Source organism: Crotalus tigris, unplaced genomic scaffold (assembly GCF_016545835.1).
Source record: "Crotalus tigris isolate CLP2741 ecotype Arizona unplaced genomic scaffold, ASM1654583v1 scf7180000017987.690289119674:8195010, whole genome shotgun sequence".
In the NCBI taxonomy this organism is placed as follows: domain Eukaryota; kingdom Metazoa; phylum Chordata; class Lepidosauria; order Squamata; family Viperidae; genus Crotalus; species Crotalus tigris.
In genome coordinates, this window is record NW_024096758.1 from 4,256,295 (window position 1) to 4,279,923 (window position 23,629).

Below are 23,629 nucleotides of genomic sequence, written 5' to 3' on the forward strand. Positions count from 1 at the left end.
ACTAACATTCTTCCATAGGTGGCTATCCCTTAGTTTAACTTTATGGCATAATTTAACTTATTTGATCTCATAGCCAGCCTGGTTCTATAGATATCCACGATAGCACTCTATATGAGCATACACTTCAAACCATCATTTCAAATAATTACACACACACACTTCCCTTCTTTCAAAGCACTGGAATCATTAATCAGGGTTTTTGATCTGAGGTCATTGCAATTCTTTATTATGTCCTTTTCTAGAAAAACTGGAAAACGAGCTAAAACAAATTGTCTATTAACTGATGCTATCCATATAGACCAGGGGTCCTCAACCCCCGGTCCATGGACCAATACCGGGCCACACAAACAAGCAAAGCCCCATCTGTGGGATGCAAGCAGCACACAAAATCATGCACCCTCCGGTCTGTAGAAAAACCTCTCCACGGAACCAGTCCCTGGTGCCCAAAAGGTTGGGGACCTCTGATATAGATAATGCAATTTCCATTACACTAAAGGAACTTGAGCTCCTACATATAGCAACTGTTCTTGCAAAAATATAAACATTCTTAAAGATATAAACATTTCTGAATCTGTGTGCTATAATTACAAAAGGCAATGCCTTCCACTAATCCTAGAATTTATCTCTACCTTAATTTTTCAGTAATTCCAATAAACTGCAGTTTTGCCCTTCACACAGAATTTGGATTTATACAAGAAAATTTCAACTATGTATTATAGTATGTGGTATGCACCTGAACAAAAAAACATTATTTCAGGTGTTTTGATTCATATATAGGATGAAGTGAAGCAGTTTTGTTCTAGATACAGACCAAAACGCTGTTCCACGCACAAATGATCTGGTGTGGGAGGGTAAAAGAAAAATTAAGGGCAATCGTGGCAACTAAGGGCATTGGTGGCAGGAGAAAGGGAAAGGCACTAGGAATATATTGGCAGGAGCATCATACCAGCGCTAACTTACTTGCCCTGTGAAATCACTCATGATTTTTCTGAATTTTGAGACCTAGAATAACCAAAGCATTCCAAGTTTTGTTCTGCTGTTCCAATGAATGTGAAATGCAATCCAAATAATTTTTGGACTGCTGCCCTTGAAATGCCATGAGAAACAGCTTAGAAAAGAACCCTAAGCTTTTCTGCAAAAATGCTGCAAATGGTTGGGATCACTTAACGTTTTCAGTAATCTCAGCCAATAGGTTGAGAGGCTTTGTAACATCACCCAAAAGCAGTAATTTATTGCTGAACATTGGAAGCAAATAGTTGACCTTTACAACATGTGCAGCCATTTCTGAATGAATTGCAAATTCTCATACTGACTATGTCTGAGTCATATTCAGTTGATATAACTTATCTAGAACATAACAGAAGTTGGAGAATTTGTTCACTTACATCCAAATCGTGCACATTAACACTGAATTAGTCATCCTCTTCTATGTTTTCACATCAGCTTATCAATAAGAAAACAAAAGGTACTGAGATAATTTATCTGATCTAAAAAAATAATCCAGCAATTTAAATAGTTTAAAATGAAACAGATGACCACTTAATCGTAAATACATTTGAACTAGCAACTAAGTATTGAATATTCTCACATAATCTAACTATGTTAGCACCTACAAACATTTCTAGAAGAGAACGGAAAAGGTGCCATATGATGCAGGAGTTGATTTGGATGGCTAATATTTGAACTCTTCCGACTCTAAAACATCCACAATTTGTGCTGCTGAAGGACGGTTTCTTGGATCCTCCATAGTACACAAGGAGAAAAGCTCAACAGCCCTTTGATATGAAGGGCCCAGCTCTTCCATATTGAGTGGTGGCCGAGTTCCAAGCGCTGCATAATAGGCATCATCATCAAAGTCAGCTTCATCAAAAGAAGCATCTGGAAATATATTAGAAATGGGTCAAAAGCCGTTTTCAAGAAACCATCACAAATTGCTAAGAGAAAATGATTATATTCAACATTAGAACTGCCCAGAAACAATACTGATTGCTGATTTTCCAGTGACCAGGGTTTGATCACAGAGTTCTATTTATTAATCATATTTATATACTTGCCTATTTCATTGAAGGAAACTTTGGGCAGTGCACCACAATGGATAAAAAACAAAAACAGTGAATACAAATATATGAAAATAGGTATCCTAACAACTCAAAATTCAGTCAAAATGGAGGGAAATTTAAAAAATGCCACCCTCAACAACGGAGCCATCTTGCCAAATTTCCAGCTTTGTGGAAGCCCCATATCTGGTCACATAACCAAGTCTTGAGGGCAAATATCTATGGCACAGGTCGGCAACCTGCGGCTCCGGAGCCACTTGCAGCTCTTTGAGCCTACCCTTGTGGCTCCCAGCCTCCTCTGCCATTTGCAGAGAGAGACAGAGAGAGGCACTTGTGCTTCCCTGCTTCTCTCTCTGTCTATGTGTGTAAAAGAGAGTAGACTCACGGTGTTCTCCGACAAGCTGAAAAGCTTTTTGTGCGGGGCTCCTCCCTTTGCTATGTCTCTGCAGGAAGCAGGAAGGGCAGGAGAGCTAGCTAGCCCAGCTATGCTGACTCAGGAATTCTGGGAGTTGAAGTCCATGAGTCATAAAAACCGAAGTTGCCTACCTCTGAGCTTGTTGGGGAACAGCTTGAAGCCAACTTGCCAGGTAAGCAGATCGGAGAGAGGGAGGCGAGAGAAAGAGGGAGGGGGGGAAGTGGGAGAGAAAGAAAGTGGGGGAAGAGGACTGGCAGACCAAGGGCAGAAAGAAAGAGAGAGAGAGGGAGGGAAGGAGACAGACCCTTTTGACATCTAAAATGAAGATAACACTGCATATATCCCTTTTACCATATATATATATATATGGTATATATATATATATATATATATATATGGTTATCCCAAAGGTGTTTTTTCAAGAGACAACTGGACTTCCTTGTTTTTCTTTGAAGGCGTTTCGCTTTTCATCCAAGAAGCTTCTTCAGCAATAACTGGATGGTGGGGGATGGAAGGATATATATTCCTTGCAGACAGCTGGTTATTTGTATTCTTTTACAGAGTCGTTGAGGCCACTTGGGGATTTGTGTCTTCAGGATCACCTGAATATGGGTGTGGGGAGCCTTCTTGGAACTGCTGAAAGGACTGTATTGTGGAGCTGTGCTTTCTGTAGGATTTTTTCTGCCCTGTGCCCTTTCACTGTTGAACACAGGGGTAGGTGTTGGGGATGAGTTTGTTGTCTGCATCTCAAACTGAAGCGCAAATGGTTCCTGCTTCAGTCTGAGATGCAGACAACAAAGACTTCTTGGATGAGAAGCGAAATGTCTTTAAAGAAAAACAAGAAAGTCCAGTTGCCTCTTGAAAAGCATCTTTGGGACAACCATGACCTGGATTGAGAATCTCCACAGACTGTTTATTCAAGCTTTTCTCAAGTTTAATGACTTAACCTATTTTATGGCATTTTACATATTTATATTATTTTTTTTGCTATTATTCTTGATTGCCATGTTGACAGAAAGGTAGAATATAAATTGTACTAAAAGAAATTCCATGCTTGATTAAATTTCTAACATATTTGGCATATGTTCAATGGCTAAAATCACCCCAAGATCATACAAGATTTGGTTCAGCAGCTAACTTTACCAGTAAATTCACTGACTGAGCAATTTGTGAGTTGCAGACAGCTCTGTTGTCCCATTTCTTTTCTCCCAGAAAGTCAAATTGGCCATTTTGTATGGATGTAAAAAAGGTTCTGCTAAATGTAACATTCTGCATCTCATCCACATCTCATTTTAGCCTGCCTACCCCAATGATGTCATCCCTGTTAATGCAGGCCTGAGACTAAAACAAAAAATAAAATTAAGTTATCCCACCATCCCACCTGCCAAATTAAGAAGAATATTTAGACGCACCATCATCATCCTCCCCAAGCAGATTAAGATGAGGTATGGAAAGTGTCATCATCTCCCACAAAGTCAGCCCAAGTGCAAAGATATCAGCTTTGTCAGTGATAATACCATCTTTTTCTAAGGCTTCTTTGGGTTTCCAGGGCTCAGTGCCAATGTACTCAGCTTCTGGATCACTCACTGAACAAAAACAAATTATAGTTACAAACTAAGAGCCACCTTCAGGATTTAGTGCAATTCTCTCAAGAAGCAATGATGTTAAAGCAGCTGTAAAAACCAAGGAAAAGAAAGCCAAGAACAGTTAGTGTCACAGTAATCATTATGAAAAGAATCTATCCTTTCATTTCTAAAATTCCTTAAAACCAAGTAGGGCTGAAAAAAATCTGCTTGGTAAAATCTTGATAGCCACAATAGTGATGAGCAGGATTTATTTATCTAACTAATTTATAAAGCTGCCCATTGCACAAGCGATTGGAGGAAATGGTATTCTGTAGCACGTACAACTCCAATCACAATTCTATACAGGTTCTCAGATCCATCGGAATACTTACAGAGGATAGCCTCATCCTACAACTGCAATTCTTTTCCACATGAGAAGTAAATTAGAATTCTAGAATGAGAATTTCTCTTCCTGCTTCCTGTAAGAGTTATATGCTCCAGCAGCTGGAAGCAGCCAAGAAGAGAAAAGGGAGCTTGGCACTGAGAACCAAGAGACATATTACAATCCCAATTTCTTGATTTATATAGAACAGTGGTTCTCAACCTTTCTAATGCGGTGACCCCATAATACAGTTCCCCATGTTGTGGTGACCCCCAACCACTTATACATCGCCAGGGGCATGGCCAAAGAAAAGGGGGGGAAAATGGCGGACAGCCTTGTTTGGCGACCCCCGTGAAATGGTCGTTCGACCCCAAATGGGGTCCCGACCCACAGGTTGAGAACCACTGATATAGAACATTTATCTTACATTCCTGTCCTGAAAGAACTGCATTGTTTTGGGTCCATTTTTTTGCTTTTCTAGTTTAAGTTCAGAAACCTCAAAGAAACAATATTCAAAAATATTTCTATATTTCACACAGATCTCTAGTATTTTGCTCTCCCTTCAGGTATAAGTAAATATGCATGAAATGGACATAACAGCTCTGGTTTATTTCCAAATGAGGATGGCCAAACTGTTTATTGTCCATTGTAAAATAGATCACAAAAGCAGCTCTGACTTTAACAATAGAATTCCTTTAAGGATTCAGCAGTGTGGCAGGAAAGTTGACTGATGACCACCACAGCACAGAGGTCATCATTTCCTAGTAGAGTGGACGGAAATAAGAACTGAAGCTGATTTTCAGTGAAAGAAAAAAAAGAACACTAAATATTCAACATACCCATCATATTTTCATCTAGAGGCAAAGAGACACCCACATCACAAATCTTTATCGATTCAAAGTCACCTTTAATGACAACATTAGAAGATTTTATGTCACCATGAAGCAATTTCTTGTCATTGTGAAGATACTAAAAATCAAAAAAGAAGGATTTTATTTACAAAGGAATTGTAGGCTTTGCTGTTTTTGTTCAACCCTTAAACTTTCACATAAAGTGCCATATTCCATTTCTACAGCCTACCTTCAAGCCGCTTGCCATGTGCAGCGCTACTTTGAGAATGGTGGCAGCTGGAAAAGGTTTCTTCTGCTTTTCATTTCTTTCTTCAATCAAGTCATTCAGGGACTTCTCCCCACCATATTCCATAGCAAGACACATACTTCCATCTTTGGCCTCAATGAATGCACGAAACCCTTCAAAACACATACTTAGAATTTGTCAGTTTCCCCAGAGACAACATTTCATTTATTATTTCCAGGGTAATTCAAACTTTAAATGGGCCAGGACACTTTTTATAATTCTCCAAATATTTTCCAATCCAAGTATTCATTCCAAAATAATGCTGAAAGAGCTTTAAGAAAACTATCATGGTACCTAAGAAAGACTAACAGAACAATAGGAATTGTTGCAGGATCCAATCTGGGTCTGTCACGGACGAGAAGTTTAGTCTTCCAAGTTTTTGGACTCATTCTAAAGCCCATCCTCAGGGAACTTCTCAGACATGTGTGCTTTGGGCTATTCTATGCGTAGGTATCAAATAAACCCCACACACAGAGGTATCAAATAAACCCCACACACAGAATAGCCCAAAGCACACCTCCTGGTGAGAGAGACGTTTCCTGAGGAAGGGCTCCAGCAAGGTTCGGAAAGCTCAGAAGACTAAACCTCTGGTCCCAGTGACCAGCCCAGATTGGATCCTGCAACATAATTCTGGGATACTTACATTTGCCTTCATTTGTAATAGGACAAGTCCTTTACATCAGTACAGCTTATATATCTACCTGAGGACATTTCTCTATATTTAGCCAGGTGGAACCGTGGAATCTTCAATTAAATAGGCTCATAAATATGAATAACTATCTTCCACTTTCCCTGCATAATCTTACCCACAATGTTTGGGTGCTGAAGATTTTTTAGAATATCAGCTTCTTCATTCAGCCTCTTTTGATAAATACTTTGCTGGCTGGAGTTACATTTGGTATTTATTTTTTTTACAGCCCAGGGAGAGCAAGAGATCCCTCTAGGAGACCTAGAAAAAAAGAGATTTAGTTTAAAAAGTGGGTATATAGATAAACTAAGTAGCTAATACTACTGTATATGAAATACCATTTCCATTATTTTAGCATGGCTGACAGCAATTTAACCATTGCTGAGAATTAGTTCTCAGTCCCTATAAGAAGCACTGTGGGCATTTTTTTACCTGCCAAGAAATCAAATATTTTAAAATAGCTTTCCTTTGATACTTCAACTTTCAGAAAGCAAATTATTAGTTTTCTTCTGAGCCTCCAGTACTATTAGGGTTTTTTTTTAAAAAAAAAAACCAACATATATTTCTCCATCATTCATCAAAGCCAATGCTATATCTGGTTCAAGTTCAACAATTAACTGAAGCTTATACCTGTCTCATAATGAGCTATTCCAGGATAACACAGTTGATAACAAATTACAAGCAGAAGCAGGAATTGCAGAGCAGACATGACAATCTGACACTTCAGAAAAATCCAGATTTATTGTGCTTGTAACAACCAATTAGTAGGCTCAGAGTTAAATCACTTTTTTTTTTCAATTTTGCTAAGTGGCCTATGCTGTGATGTTTTAGAAATCTTAGTATGTTGGAATATATCAATTAAGATAACATACCGTTTCATAAGGTAAACATTCACACCAGTTCCATATCCCAGTTTTCGCATGAAAGGAGAAGCTGGAATAGATAGTGTAGATGAAGTACTTTGTCCTATATTGTAAAAAAAAAAAAAGCTGTTTATGCTATATGAAATAAATTTTTGTTACCAAAATTGCAAAAATTGTTTTTCTAACTCAGCAACCAAGACCAGACTTTATCAAGTATTTTGTGCACAATCTGATGTCGATTCTTTGAATTTTTGACATGTAAAGACATCATACTGCTTCTCTAAGAATGTTCTGAAGAATATATCCTATAACTTTGTTTTTTAAAAGAAACCCACCTATTTCAATTTCAACCATATATCAGGCAATTTGGAGTCAGCATTCTCTCTTCACATTCACTATCATGGAAGCAGGAAGCAACATAAAGTGATGGCCATGGAAACAAAAAAGTTATTCTGTCCCAAATCTGCAAACCTTTGTATTTAAAAATAATTTATACTAAAATCTTGTATTCTACATTTGGATAAGAAGCATTTAGAATAAATTTACAAATTTATTCCTTCCCCAAATCCATCTTTCTCTTACCCTTTAGAACAAACATTCATTGCATCCTCCTCTGCCAACAGCAATACTGTATGTTACTGGTGGAAGCTGAGTTACCACTTTCTTGCAGACATTTTCTGCCATAGATTCCCCCCTCCAGTACAAATCCATGTGAGCTCTTCACTTCTGCAGAGGGGAATACTGTGTGCTAAGAGCTATATTCACCTTTAAGTCATGTACTACCATATTTTTCAACAACAAAAGCCTTGCTCAGAATCTAAAAGATTTTACCTAATTTTTCCTAATACGTTTGATTGCTTATATCTATAAATTGACCAATTTATGAAGTTAAATTAATCAATGACCCTAAAGTTGCCCCACATCTTCACTAAGTACAGCCTCACCGGATTTCCTTCTTGTTCCTTCTAGCTTACTAGGAGTCTTGAAAGCAGCTTCTGCAGCCATAACTAATGATTTTTCTGCAGGAAAAAGTGAGAAGAATTTTCAATTGTAATTCAAAGAACTGGAAGCCCACTCAATAATGGTTCTCTATTAATAATAAGAAACAATATAAAATATATCAAATAATTTAATAACTAACGGCCTGCAAACTGGGGAAAGCAGCGGTTAGGCCAGATGCTCTCTCCTCTCAGACTGTTAAGAGTCAGGGTCTCCCTCTTCCCAACTGAACGCCAGGAGAGGAGCATCCAATTCAGTGCGTGCAAGGAATCGCAGAAGCTGTTTTCTGCGGTCCACAGGCCCCAAGCACAGACTTTCACGACAGAGCTAGCAGGGTAAGAGACAGGATAAAAAAAAAATCTCACGGGAAAAGACGCGCCACCGTTAACGAGGAAGACGACAATACGATTCAGTCTCAACCACCCCGGCAGTTTCCGCCACCGTTTGAATCTCTGCTGGCGCTGCGTAAACAGAACGTTAACTAGGGGCGGAGCAAAGGAGAACGGACCAATTGGAGGTTCGGGACACGCCGCGAACGAATTGGAGGAGTGGCTTGGTTCTCTGTCTTGTGGACAGCCGGCGCATTATCGGAGAAGGGGAGTCAGCACCTGAACGAAAAGCAGGGTTTCTGCAACAGATGGACCAAAAGATTACTGTCCTAGATTTTCTATTATCCTAGAAGAGTTACGGGTTGCTAACGAAGACAGATTAAGAAAGCACCAGAAAAGATTGGCGCCAATCCTGCGCACTTAAGAACAGTACCGAAGTATCAAACCTCATACAGTAGTTTATGATTTCGAGCTGGTTTACTCACTACAACCGAGCTAAATAGAGTCACTTTATCGGTGAGATGGGCGGCATATAAAATAATGGCAGTGCCAATTCGAAAAGGCTAAGGGAAGTAAGACGGGTTAGTATTTGGATGAGATTCCCCAGGAATGCCAAGGTTATTGACTGGAATGGGAAGTTTTTAAAAAAAAAAAAAAAAACGGAGGAAGGAAGCGTCAAACACTTCACAATACTGTATCAAACGACATGGATTTACCCAGGAAATCATCAGAGGTCATGGGGGAGTCAATGTCATATAATAGCAGTATTGTATATCCATGTAATAAATGATTTATGTTGTTACTGTGTAGTTGAATTAGCAAATCATTCAACAAAGATTAGGTTAAAGCTGGCAGTCAAAATGTTTGAAAGCATACAATCATAAATGTATTCTATCTCAAGTAGTAATGAAAATAGGTTGAATCTGATATTGATGAAGTCAGTCTTGCTTTTCAATCCCACTGCTTTCAAAGTTCATGTACTAATTCTATCAAAAAGTAGAATATAAAAAATAACAGGTTTGGAAAGGACCTTGGAGGTCTTCTAGTTCAGAGGTCCCCAACCTTTTGGGCACCAGGGACCGATTCCGTGGAGAAAAGTTTTTTCACGGACCAGAGAGTGTGTGGTTTTGGGTGCTGCCTACATCCCATGGATGGGGCTTTGCTTATTTGTGCAGACCGGTTGCTGGCATGCCGCAGCCCGGTACCAGTCCACGGACCAGGGGTTGGGGACCCCGTTCTAGTTCAACTCCCTGCTCAAGCAGGAGACCCTACCATTTCGGTCAAATGGTTGTCTACCCTCTTAAAAACCTCTAGTGTTGGAGCACCCACAACTTCTGCAGTAAGCCGTTCCATTGATCAATTGTTCTCACTGCCAGGACATTTCTCCTAAATTCTATTAAAACCTCTTTAATAATTTTCCACACGTTACTTCTTGTCCTGTTCTCAGATGCTTTGGAGAATATGTTGACCCCCTCTTCTCTGTGACAGCTCAAGTTATTGACTGCTATCAACTTAACTATGGAAACGTGGGTCTACATGTCACCCCTAGTCCTTTGTTAGACTAGACCGGGGTGGGCAACCTTGGCTCTTTTATGACTTGTGGACTTCAACTCCCAGAATTCCTGAGTCAGCATGGCTAGTTCAGGAATTCTGGGTATTGAAGTCCACAAGTCATAAAAGAGCCAAGGTTGCCTAACCCTGTACTAGATACACCTAGTTTCCACAATCATTCATTGTACGGTTTAACATCCATATCGCTTATCATCTTTGTTGCTCTTCCCTCTTTTTAGAGTCTCAACATCTTTTTTGTACCATGGTGACCAGAACTGGACACAGTATTCCAAGTGTGGTCTTACCAGTGCAGTATAAAGCGGTGCTGTCACTTCACTGATTTTTTATACTGTTCCTCTGTTGATGCAGCCTAGGACTACATTGGCTTTTTTGGCAGCTGTAGCACATTGCTGGCTCATATTTAAGTGATTGTCCACTAGGACACCTAGATCCTTCTCAGTCACTACCACTGAGCCAAGTACTACCTATTCTATACCTGTGCATTTTATTGTTCCTGCCTAAGTGTAAAACCTGTGTTCAATTCTGTCAAGATCCTTCTGTATCTTGAGCCTATCTTGTAAAGTGTTGATTATTCCTGCCAGCTTGGTATTGTCTGCAAATTAGATAAATTCATCTTTTATTCCCCCTCCCATATTGTTTATGAAGCTGTTGAAGAGTACAGGACCAGTACAAGCAGCAGAATTGGATTGTTAGACTTACTTTTTCTCTAGCAATTTTACCCCCAATTTTAGCCCCACCATCTATGCAGAAAGTTGGACTCAAGTCACAGGATAAACTGAGCCACAAGTCAACTGATAGGATAGCACATTTTGTGAAGCCAACTTGTGCAGTTAGTTACCAGTTCATTATAAAGTCATCTTTTCAGTAAAAAAAAGTGTGAGAAGTCTTCATCCTGGTTCATCCAAGCTGGGAATAAATAGGCAACATGGAGACTGCTTTGGGAAAAAGGTTACAGTTTATTGAAGAAGCAGAAAGATGGTCCTTGCAGAAAGGAGGAAAGAGAGAGAGCACATGGACAGTTAGGTTTTTTATACCCTCTCTAGCCTTGTTTGGAATAGTTTCCTGTTCCTGTGGCATGACCCTTGAGGCTGTTTCTGAGTGTTTGTCTAGGCCTTGATATCTGTGGTTTAATTCTGTTATCATATCCTGTTTCCCAAGTGATGGGGCTGACTCCTAGAGTTTGGGTGGGGTATGCAGATCTTCTCTTTTGTCTTCTTGATTACTCTGGCTCCAACTTTCTGATGGTTTTACATCTGCATTTGTATGGGCCTAGCTCTTGCTTGGGGCAGAGAGGTAGATTTGGGGCCAGGTTTGGTTTTAAAAAGTCCTTTTGAGGAAAAATATATTTTTCTGCCCTTTTTAATATTTCTTTCTCTGGGCTAACTTCCCTCACCTGTTATAAAAGAAATTGAAGTAGCTTTAATTACTGCAAAACATAAAAAAATCGGTCCCATGCTCTTATTAACGTATCATCAAATCCGCATACAGTAGCGTTTGGTAGACCAATTGGATGCTCTACGCAGAGCAAGTAGGGAAGAGGCTATCATGAACTGAATGAAGAAACGGGGGAGGGATAGAAAAAGAACAGGAATATATTCAGTTGCAATGAATTCGAGGAATAAAGACAACACTCTGAAGGTCCCTTCCAGAGCTATGATTCTATGATATAAACCGCCCACTAAATAATTTTCAAATCCCAGCGGTACCCTGAAAGCAAGCTGTTTTTCAAGAAGCAGAGCAGGCGAGAAGGGGAATGACCTCTGAATCACAGAGGCAGAGACAGAACCAATCCCAGGGGCTCAGCTTCATCCAAGATGGCGGCACGCCAAAAGGGGAAAGTGGGCGGGCAAAGAGGCGTTCGGTGACGTCACGGATGGGCTGATCTGGAGCAGCCACGCGGGAGGAGGAGCAGCGAAGTACGGAATCCGGCGAGGGGTTGGAGCGGGGAGGGGGGGTTTCCTCCTCTTCCCCTGTTATTCTCGAAGCCGGGCGGGACGAGCGTACAGAGTCTATCTGCGGGCGCTGCTCCTGCTCCCTGTAATAGCGTCGCGTGGGAAAGGTAGGCGATACGGACTGGGCCCTTTTCTGCACAGCGGATCCGTCTGATGTCGCTACTAACCATGGCCAGTTATGAGTACGTGAACGCCGAGCAACTCGCCGGCTTTGATAAGTACAAGGTGAGACGGTGGGCTTCCGCGGGTTTTTCCGAAGGAGGGAAAGAGCTGCTGGGGTTGCGGGGAAGGAGATGCCCTGGGCTGTTGGAGGGCGATGGGAGGTATCCCTCGGGAGAGACACGCGGTGCTTGGATAGCTCAGCGGCGGCGCAGTTTCTTTCCTGCGGGAAGCAGCCGTGCCCTGTCAGTGCTTCTCTTTCCTCCACTCACCGGATGAATTAGCCCACAGCTCCCATTGCCGCTAACCCGAATGGAGAGATGAGTGAGGCTGATGGGAACTGTAGTCCACCTTGGACGAAGGCCCGCTATTTGGAATAAAGGAGGCCTATTTCTGGTTGAAAATTTGGGGTTATGGCACAGACGGTATTTGGAGTGTCTCCATCTGCCCACCTCGTGGATCATTTCAGAGCCGTGACTCAGTAAAGATTCCTCTGTGATATCCATTTATTATTATTATTTTATGCTTGCCAAGAAGATGCTTTTGAAGCTTTAAGCTTGTGAATAATCCTTTTGCACACAGATGTGCTTTCACTATATGGCCATGTAATATTTTCTCTACTATCTTTTGAAAATGGAATATGTGCATGACAAAGAATTCTATAATTTTGACTCTATGATATCCATGAATTACAAGCTGAGTCTTCTTCCTAGGATATAGGGACAAAAGAGAGTTAGGATCCAGTAGCTGTCATAGTTTAACTCTACTGGTAACTTTGCTGATTCTTTTTAGGCATGGCATATAGAGTTCAGTCACAAAGCTAAGTCTTTTCAGTAGGTTGTCTTTGATTACTACCACATAGAAACATAGAAAACTGATGGCAGAAAAAGATCTAGTGGTCCATTGAGTTTGTTTTTTGTTTTTTAATTTATTTTAATTATTTTTATATTTTATATTTAATTTTTGTTGAATGATGGATATGTGCTTATCATGTTTGAGACTTTTAGTATTGCCCTCACTTCTGCAATTTTTATGCCTTCTTTAGCCACAAAAGGTATTTGACTCTGAGCATGTGTATCCTTTCTTTATACAAACCAATCAGGTGTTTCAAATACTGCCAGTTAACAATTAAAATTGAGTGTAAAATATTGGATTAGCAGTGGGAACATCCAGATTCAAGCCCATGCTCAGTCATGGAAAGGTCATTAAATTATTTGGCCAATTGTTTTCTCAGGCCAACTATCTCACAATACTTGTTGGGATAAAAGGAAATAGTTTCCCCCTCCCCAAGCTCCTGGTGGATGACAAATATAAATTTTATAAATGAAATAGATGCAAAGAAATTCCCATGGGTGAGTGACTTGAACTGAGCCACACACATTGTAAGAGAAAATCATCTGAACATTTATTGCTCATAATAGTGAAATGAATGAAAGTCACAAGAACGCTTTTTCATCTACCTGCTTGTAGACTTTTCTGACTCCTTCATTCTTCCGTAAACACATAGGGTAATTGGTTTCAGTCATTATAATGAGGACAAGGAAGTTGTATACAGCAATTATCTCCTTTTGTTTCTTTGCAGAGGACTCTCTGGCTGTTCTTTTTCTTTGTGTGTATGGATAAAGAGTTGACTTCTTTTTACTTTTGCAGATGTTGAGGTTTCCTCAACATATAGAATCTTTTCTTTTCCTTCTCTGTAAAGGAACTTCTGCCTACAAAATTAACAGCCACCTTCCTCAAGTTGCATTGAAGGAAAGATTTGGGAAATTGCTGCTACTTATGTTTTATCATCATTCTGTAACTTGCTGAGTTTTCTACTTAGACAGCTAGCCCTCTTAATTACTAATTGTTTAATAACCATTAAAGTTATGACAGCATCAGAAACATTGCTTACAATTTAACTTCAAAGTTACAACTACTGCACACAAACACCCCATGATCACGTGATTTGGGGCACTTGACAGCTGGCTTCCATTTATGACTGATTGCAGCGTGCAATATGACCACAATTTGTGACTTTTTCAGGTTTCTGGCAAAAAATGTCCATTCAAGACAATGGATTTGCTTAACGACATGTGATTCATTTAATGAGCACATGATTTGTTTAATGACCATGGTGGCTCATTTTATGACCATCCTAAAAATGGTTGTGAAATTGAGTCAGGTCACGTGGTGACTCATTTAATGATCACAGTGACATCTGATGGAAATTATATGCTCCATTGTGATCATTAAATAAGGACTACTTGTAGTGTACTGCTCCCTAAGATTCCAGTGGAATGTCAGATCTTCCCATTTTAATCTTGACCTTAATGCTGAAGAGGTATGCAGAACAACCCTTTTGCATTAGAATTCTTCTCTTTGGACCATTTATACCCTTTTCTTTATCTTAAATTAGGCATCTTGCTACATGTGAAGTTCGGTGACCTTGTATATACATTGCATTAAATTTTCATTTGTTTAACCTGAGTTTATTAAATAAGCCTTACTGGCAGGGCCAGCACAGCATGATAATTATAAACTATAATTTAATAGTATCTGAGTTCACATTCAGAATACATTGCTGAAATCAGCTAAATGCATGAATTAGCACAATGCATGAATCCAGCCAGTAGCTCACATTTCCTTTCTCTAATAAAAGTTGATCCGCTGAGACCTGTCTCAGCAGGTGGCAGCATTTTCTGACTATCTGAATTGGGAAGCTAAGTGGAATCAGGTTTGATTAGTACTTGTGTGGGAGACCTTGTGGAAATACTGGGGGGTATAAACTATATTGAGAAATTTAAAAAATATCCTAGATATATATGGTAGAGTTGAAGGACTAAGAAATGTGTAGACCACCACTGGCAAAAGATGAGGAACAAAGACTATTGAACACAAGCTAGAGACATTATTAGAGTCCGTGGCAATAAGAGCAGCGAAACAATATTTCTATGCCCTTATTGTGTCTGTGGTTCTGCAGACAATCGCCCAGTAGCCCTATTTTAGGGGATCTGGTCCCTCCTTAGGGTTTAGGGTTGCTAAACACCTAGCAGACAATTCAGTCCAGCAGGTTGGGCATGCTGCAGGGTCACATGGCACTGGGACCAGAAGATTTATTTTCTCTGCTATAGCTCCTGCTCTTCTGAACATCCTTCCTTTGGAGATTAGAATGGCCCTTTTAAACACTTTAAAAACCTGGCTATGTGCCGAGGGACCTATTTCTTGGTTTTACTCATTATTGTGGAATTTTTCTCAGTTGCTGTGTGTGTGTGTGTGTGTGTGTGTGTGTGTATGTGTGTGTATACACATGTACATACACATATATACATATACATATACATATACATATAGTACACACACACACACACACACACACACATACATACATATGTACTATTTTTATTGCTTTTAGATAAAAGGTAAAGCACCTCTTCATAGTTTAGCAAGTTGTGGGATTCAAGTGGAAACAGTGGGAGGTAAGGGAAAGGAGAGGATTGTTTCTGGTTTCTTTCACTGAATAAGCCAGAGAGCCTGATTTGCTGAACAAACATTGGACAATGTGTTTAGCTATGAATAAGCATTATTGTAATCTTCCACACAACTATACTATGACTTACCATGACCTTTAGTCGAAAAGCCTGCTGAAATATGTTTGAAAATTCTTTAATTTAAAATGTTAAATATAAAGAATTTAATCATACTAACTTAAATTTTCTTTGCTATTTCATTGGATTTGTTTCCTTATTTTTATGTTTTGTGAAATAGCCAAAGAAACAAACTACAGTATATGAGCTGTGTGTTATAGTAAATAGAAATGAGAAGACTTAAAACTGGAGCAAAAATAGGTTATCAACAAAAGAGGCATTCCTGGAATAATTTACAGTTATCCCTTATGGGCAGAATTGCAGTTATTAAAATGAATGTCCTGCCAAAGTTTATTTTTTTGTTTCAAATGTTACCTATTTTAAAAAACGAACGTAATTTAGATGAATGGCAAAAAGGTATTAATAAATTTGTTTGGGCAGGGAAAAAACCAAGGGTGAAACTTAAAATACTGCAAGATTTTCGTGAGAGAGGTGGACTCAAGGTACCAAATATGAAATTGTATTATGATGCTGTAGTATTGACATTGATTAGCGACTGGGTGAATTTAACAAATACAGAAATACTTCATTTGGAAGGCTGGGACCTATTTTTTGGATGGCATGCCTATTTAATATTTAATAAAAAAGTGGATTGGGTTTTTAAGTCTCATATTATAAGAAACTCTTTGCTAAGAGTGTGGAGAAAGTATTATAAAAGTGACTTCAAAATACCATTATGGGCTATACCTCGGCATGCCATAGAAGGTATAAGGAAAGGGGTAAATATGGACAAGGTCTCTTACGTACAGTTATTAAGATGGGATGGCCAAGACTGGCAGTTAAAATCTTTGGAAGAATTAACACATGAAAACTTAACTTATTCATGGTTCCAATATAGACAAATAGTGGATAGATGGAAGATGGATTGTAAAATGGGCTGGCTTAGAGAAGATGGAATTTTTTTAAAACAAGTAAGAGATCAAAGGCCAACCCATATTAAGAGAGTTTATGGGGTTTTAGTGGAATTAGATTCAGAACTTGAACTAGTTAAAGATTGTATGATTAAATGGGCACAGAATATTGGTGAAACGATTTCAATGGATACTTGGGAACTTATTTGGATAAGAAATGTTAAATTCACACAAGCGCAAAATTTAAGAGAGAATTTTTATAAGATGTTTTATAGATGGCACCTTGACCCAAAGAAAATGTCCATTATGTACCCTAATCTACAGCCGAAATGCTGGAGATGTGGATATTTGGATGCTACCTATTACCATATTTGGTGGACGTGTAAGCATATAAAAGCTTTTTGGATTAAGATATGGTGGAATATTCAAAGAATTTTTAAAAGAAGGGTAAAATTTACTCCGCAATTATTTTTACTAGGTATTGTTATTGACTGTGATGCTAAGGAGGTTATATTGATGTTAAATTTGATTACAGCCGCTAGGTTGTTAATAGGACAATATTGGAAGAAGGAATCTTTGCCTACTTTACAAGAATGGTTTCATAAAGTTTCGTATTTGGCAGAAATGGCAAAGATTTCGGCTTTCTTAAAGGAGCAATCTCAAGAAAAATTTTTTGCGGTATGGGAAAAATGGATAAATTTTATACAACATAATTTGGATATGGAAAAATATTATTTAGCCTTTTTATAATTTGTAATGATTGTTTTTTCTTTCTTTCTTTCTTCTTTTTCTTTTTTATATATATACATTTTTAATGTATTATTATTCATATATTTTTTTTTTTTTTTATATATATATATGCTTTATTTTTCGTCTACTTTCTTCTTTCTTCTTTCTCTCTCTCTCTTCTCTTTTTATTTTTTATTTTTTTTCTTTTTTAGTATATATTATTCATTTTAAAGTTTATGTTATGTATATTATTTCTATATATATTATTACTGTGATTTTTATTATTATTATTAATTATTTTATAAATTGCAAATGTTATTTTTAAAATATTTGTTAAATAATCCTATATTCAGTTCTGGGAAGTCGGGGGGGGGTGGGGTGGTTGGGGAGGGGGGGGTGGATTTTTATTTGTAAAACTTTTGAAAAATTTCAATAAAAAAAAAAAAAAAAAAAAACAAAAGAGGCATTCCTTTCCAGTTTTACTGAATTTGAAAGAAAGCCTTCTAATAATTTAACTATGCATATTTTATAGTCTTGGATCTCAACAAAGATGCCATGTTTTTGTTTTAATCATAGAAATAGTAATAGGGTTTAGATGTACTAATGTACTGTATGTTGAAAAACTGGGATCTCCATGATAAAACTGAACAGATGATTGAGCAAACAGTGAAATTGCTAATATATCCAGTGAGTCCTGAAAAGGGTACCTCTCAAATGCGAAAAAAACTATGGTCAAATTTTTGAATTGTCTACAATATGTCATAAAAATAAATGCCACACATACTGTATACTCACTTTTCTCAAGAACCAGCACGAAGTGCTTTATTCTAAATCATTCTCCAGGAGTGGCAATAACACTGCCTGTAGTATCTCATACCACATTTAAACAAACAAAAAACAGTTACAGCAATCTCTCTCTAAAAATTCCTGGTTTTTCCCCCCCAGGACTAATCAATTCATGACTTTTCTGCTTATTAAAGTAGATTCTTGAAATCAGCTACAGGTTTGAAAATCTTTGAATGACTTTCTGCCCACTTCCAGGAATAATTGAAAACTCCTGGAAAGATTGGATGAGTTCATTCAGGAGGAAAAACAGGATATGCCACAACTGGATCCTTTGGCACACAAAGGATCTTGTACTTGTACCTTCTAACAATCTTCTTACTTCCTTGTATCTTCCTTACTCTGCATACTCTGTCTGTATATTCACATATATTCAAATTTTATGACTTTATAATTGATTGAATGAACAGTAGTCAAGAAAATATATATATTGTCATTAAATGGTTAAAATTTAAACTTTGTGGTCTTCCTTGCCTTTAAGTCATTCTTGTGGTGGAGTGTAGTCTGGATTCCCAGAAGGGAGGGGCTGCATTCCAGAGAAGCAAATCAATGACATTTCGATAGTTTGGTTGGGAGGAAGAAGGTCAAGACAGCTCCTCCCTAGCAGTTCTCAGAGTATATCTTTAATCATGCAAATAGTTTGCTTTAGTTGGCAAGCTTTCTATCCATAGGTGAGGAACAATACAGATAGTCCTTGATTTACGACTGCAATTGAATCCCAAATTTCTGTTGCTAAGAGAGACAATTGTTAAGTGAGTTTTGCCCCGTTTTATGTCCTTTCTTGCCACAGTTGTTAAGTGAATCACTGTAGTTGCTAACATGGTTATTAAGTGAATCTGGCTTCCCTATTGACTGCTTGTCAGAAGGTCACAAAAGGTGACCTGCAACTGTCCTAAGAATAAACCTGTTGCCAAGCATCTGAATTTTGATCACATGACCATGGGGTCGTAAGTGTGAAAAACAGTCATAAGTCACTTCTTTCACTGGCGTTGTCACTAAACAAATGGTTGTAAGTTGAAGACTACCTGTAAAGGAAACTGCTTTGAAGTAACTCATTGTGTCTTTCTTGGGATTTGAAGCCTGATATTCTTGCGTTTTCTCCTAATCTTGCAATAAACTCTAAGTCAAACTATTAGGCCAGCTCCTTCAGTGGCCTCTGCACCAGCAGTGTGGAATTCAAACAGAAGAGTCTTTTGTAGCCTTACAATGCTAAGGAATGAAGTTGAGCCCTTTCTTTAATCCGATTTCCTTTGCAGCCTGAACCAGACAAATAGCTAAAATCCGCTTTGGAGTTACGTTTTTGCAAAATATGTGAAGTTTAAATACTGTAAAATGTATGTCAGGAGGATGTTAAGAAAATTAATGTACAGAATCAAAGCAGTTGAAACAAGGAAGTCAATCATCCAACCAAACATAGAACAGTCAGTCTAGGTCTAGGAAGTTGGCATTTACCATGCATATTTCAGCTGGATAAAGTGATAGGTTATAGGTAAGTTCTTTGCAGCAATATACTGTATAATCAAAATCTCTTTCTTTAGTTAGCCTCATCTTTATGCATAATTGTGAAAAATAAACAAAATTCAGTATCCAATTTCCTGGTTTCTTTATTCATGCAATTCAGTGGCTAAATCCTTGGAAATTTGCCAATCTTGCTTTTAGTAGTAACAAATGTGGAAAATGGTTGTTTGAGGAGATAGTTCAATGGACGAGGGGATAGATGGGGAACTCATCAAATTTGCAGACGACACCAAGCTGGCAGGAGTAGCCAACACTCCAGAAGACAGACTTAGGATACAGGAGAATCTGGACAGACTTGAACACTGGGCGCTATCTAACAAAATGAAATTCAATGGTGAAAAAAGTAAGGTTCTACATTTAGGCAAGAAAAACCAAATGCACAGGTATAGTATAGGGCAGTGGTTCTCAACCTGTGGGTCAGGACTCCATTTGGGGTCGAACGACCATTTCACGGGGATCGCCAAACAACGCAGTCTGCCATTTTTTCCCCTTTTCCTTAGCTGTGCTACTCCCTTTTATTCTATTGGCTTTTGAAAACCAATAGAATAGACCACAGGTCGGCAACCTGCGGCTCCGGAGCCGCATGCGGCTCTTTGAGCCTTCCCCTGTGGCTCCCAGCCTCCTCCGCCTTTGCAGAAAGAGACAGAGAGAGGCAATTGCGCTTCCCTGCTTCCTTCTCTCTCTCTCTCTCTCCCTCTCTCTCTCTCTCTGTGTTTGTGTTTGTGTTTTTGTGTGTGTATCTGTGTGTATGTGTAAAAGAGAGTGCACTAACAGTGTTCTCCGAGGAGCTGAAAAGCTTACTGGGCGGAGCTCCTCCCTTTGCTGCATCTCTGCAGGAAGCAGGAAGGGCAGGAGAGAGCTAGCTAACCCAGCTAGGTTGACTCAGGAATTCTGGGAGTTGAAGTCCATGAGTCATAAAAGAGACGAGGTTGCCTACCCCTGAGCTTGTTGGACAACAGCTTGAAGCTTGCTAGGTGAGCAGCAGATAGGAGAGGGGGGGGGGAGAGAGAGAGAAAGAGAGAGAGGGAGAGAGGGAGGGAGAGAGAGGAAAGAGAGAGAGATAAAGAAAGAGAGTGGGGGAAGAGGAGTGGCAGACCAAGGGCAGATAGAGAGGGAGGGAGGGAGAGAGAGAGAGAGACCCTTTTGAAATCTAAAATGAAGATAACACTGCATATATCCTTTTTTTACATGTATGTGTATGTGTATGTATATTATATATATATACATATACATATATATGTGTATATATATACACACACACACACACACACACACACCTATAATAAAGGTAAAAAAGGATATATGTAGTGTTATCTTCATTTTAGATATCAAAAGGTTTTTGCGGCTCCCAGTGTTTTGTTTTTGGTGGGAAATGGGTCCAGGTGGCTCTTTAAGTGTTTTGGGTTGCCTACCCCTGGAATAGACTCTCTTGAATAGAGTCTAATTCTATTGGCTTTCAAAAGTCAATAGGAATTGTCCAGGCTGTCTCTGCCCTGCTGAGACCGCCAAAAGTCCCATTCTGCAAATGGTGCTGCACCAGTTGAGTAGTCCTCGACTTACGACTGTTTGAGTAGTCCTCAACTTACGACCGGTTGGGGGTCGCGGCATTAAAAAGTTTGAGAACCACTGGTATAGGGGGTAACTTGCTCAATAGTAGTAACTGTGAGAGGGATCTCGGAGTCCTAGTGGACAATCATTAAAACATGAGCCAGCAGTGTGCTGCAGCTGCCAAAAAAGCCAACACAGTGCTAGGCTACATTAACAGAGGGATAGAATCAAGATCATGTGAAGTATTAATACCACTTTACAATGCCTTGGTAAGGCCACACTCGGAATACTGCATCCAGTTTTGGTCACCATGATGTAAAAAAAGATGTTGAGTACAAAGAAGAGCAACAAAGATGATTAGGGGACTGGAGGCTAAAACATATAAGGAACGGTTGCTGGAATTGGGTATGTCTAGTTTAACAAAGAGAAGGACGAGGGGGGACATGATAGCAGTGTTCCAATATCTCAGGGGCTGCCACAAAGAGAGAGGGAGTCAAGCTATTTTCCAAAGCACCTGAAGGCAGGACAAGAAGCAACGGGTGGAAACTAACCAAAGAGAGAAGCAACCTAGAACTAAGGAGAAACTTCCTTACAGTTAGAACAATTAACCAGTGGAACAACCTGCCTCCAGAAGCAGTGAATGGTCCAACACTGGAAGTTTTTAAGAAGAAACTGGACAGTCATTTGTCCAAAATGGTATAGGGTTTCCTGCCTGAGCAGGGGTTGGACTAGATGACCTCCAAGGTCCCTTCCAACTTTATCATTATTATTATTATTATAGTATGTTATCTTGGAAATTCTAAAAACATGGACTGCAGATTAGAGAATATCTCCCAGTTGTTTACAAATTAAGTAAGAAGTCCTAAAATGCCAGTAACTGTATTGGATGTCCTTAGGTCACTCAGGGTTTATGCATACTGAATTTATTTCTGGCTTCTAAAAAATATTAAATTATCTAGCCTTGTGATTGTTTTTTGAGATGGCTAATATTGAAGTTATGTTGTATTTAGCACCATCAATGTTGCACTGTTATTATTACAAGCAGTTTGCCATAATATCTGCAATATTGCTGTATTTAAAGTCAACCAGTATAATTTTTTTAGCTAGATATGGATGATAGCTACAAATCTCCATTATTTCATGATCAGTTCTCTGTTAGGTTGAGAATAATTTATTTTGATTTGAAATATTTTCTGATTTAAGACGCACCCCAATACCATCTTAAATAGCATATGAGGAGGAGAGATTAATGAGAAATGGACAGAGTTAATGCCTTCTTAAACTTATGTATGTAATATTTTTATTTTTGCCTCATGGTAAGCTCCTAAGGAAGCAAGCAAGCAAGCAAACAAACAAATAAAATCACAGCAATTTACACAGGTTGCAAGGTCCCCCCCAAAAAAACAAAATTGCAGCCATTTGCACAGGTTGAGCCATAATTTGGCTTCCCGTGAAAATTGAAAAGAGGAGACTATACATCATATATATCATTTCATGTATTTTTCACTATCCATGTACTGTGTTGAATACAGTATTAGCTATAAGTATGGAGAGCAATACAGGCACTGTGAGGGATTGGACATTTGACTTGGTGTTCGAGAAGGTGCATTGAGTAGCTTACAGATATATTTACTAGTGGAATGTTGGCATGCATAGCACTTCCAATAAGTGTGAAGTCTCAAGAAAGACCTTTTCACCCCTGGAATCATGTTTACATTGCATCAGTTGTTCTGACCTAACTATAATTAAACAAAAGAATAGACAGCCACCTCTGCAACTGCTTTTCCTTGGCCCTAGACAGTTGTGTTGCTGTTTCTTTTCTGGAAATTCCTTTGAATATTTTAGAAGGACCCTGTTACAACCAAGTGAAGTCCCATCTACTCTAGCATTTACAGGTAGGCCTTGACTTACAATCATTTGTTTAGTTACAACGGTACTGAAAAAAGTGACTTATGACCATTTATTAACTGTCTAAGCTATTTAAGCACTTAACAACTGTGTCAAGAAAGGCCATAAAATGGAGCAAAACTCACTTAACAACTGACTCACTTAGCAGTGTAAATCTGGGCCTCAAATGTGGTCGTATGTCGAGGACTACCTGTATACATAATACATTTGGGAATTTGTAATTTGAAATATTCAATGCTCAAATCATGGTTTTAAAAGACAGGTTTATTTTTAAACTAATTTTCAGATGATGAATTTATGACATACAGTAATATATCTTCTATGAAAAATGGAATGTAAATCAATTCAGTAGTAAATCAGAACATCCCAAACAGGATCATTTCTCAGTATGGTTTCAGTACAGTCAGTCACAGCTTCAGATCTCTGATTTTGGATTTGCAAAAAATTATAATGTTTTTGTCAAGGAGCTATTGGCTGGGATCTGCACT

General features: G+C 38.7%; 2 protein-coding genes across 3 annotated transcripts in view; one reads left to right on the forward strand and one right to left on the reverse strand.

Annotated features, from left to right (window-relative positions):
- Positions 1-167: 167 nt before the first annotated feature.
- Positions 168-8,690, reverse strand: PBK (PDZ binding kinase). Its single transcript, XM_039346043.1, has 8 exons — positions 8,472-8,690; positions 8,052-8,126; positions 7,117-7,210; positions 6,363-6,505; positions 5,500-5,669; positions 5,259-5,388; positions 3,885-4,058; positions 168-1,878 (listed from the first exon to the last, which is right to left on the reverse strand). The coding sequence occupies exons 2-8, from the start codon at positions 8,110-8,112 to the stop codon at positions 1,673-1,675; spliced, it is 978 nt and encodes a 325-aa protein (XP_039201977.1). The 5' UTR covers positions 8,113-8,126; positions 8,472-8,690; the 3' UTR covers positions 168-1,672.
- Positions 8,691-11,901: 3,211 nt separating this feature from the next.
- SELENOI (selenoprotein I) overlaps positions 11,902-23,629 on the forward strand; it is a 53,212-nt gene continuing 41,484 nt past the window's right edge. The window contains exon 1 of one of the 2 annotated variants that reach the window (XM_039346042.1): positions 11,902-12,184. In XM_039346042.1, the coding sequence (XP_039201976.1) occupies positions 12,113-12,184 (72 nt within the window). In that variant the 5' untranslated portion in view covers positions 11,902-12,112. The remainder of the gene's footprint in view (positions 12,185-23,629) is intronic. The other variant, XM_039346041.1, reaches the window with a different exon arrangement.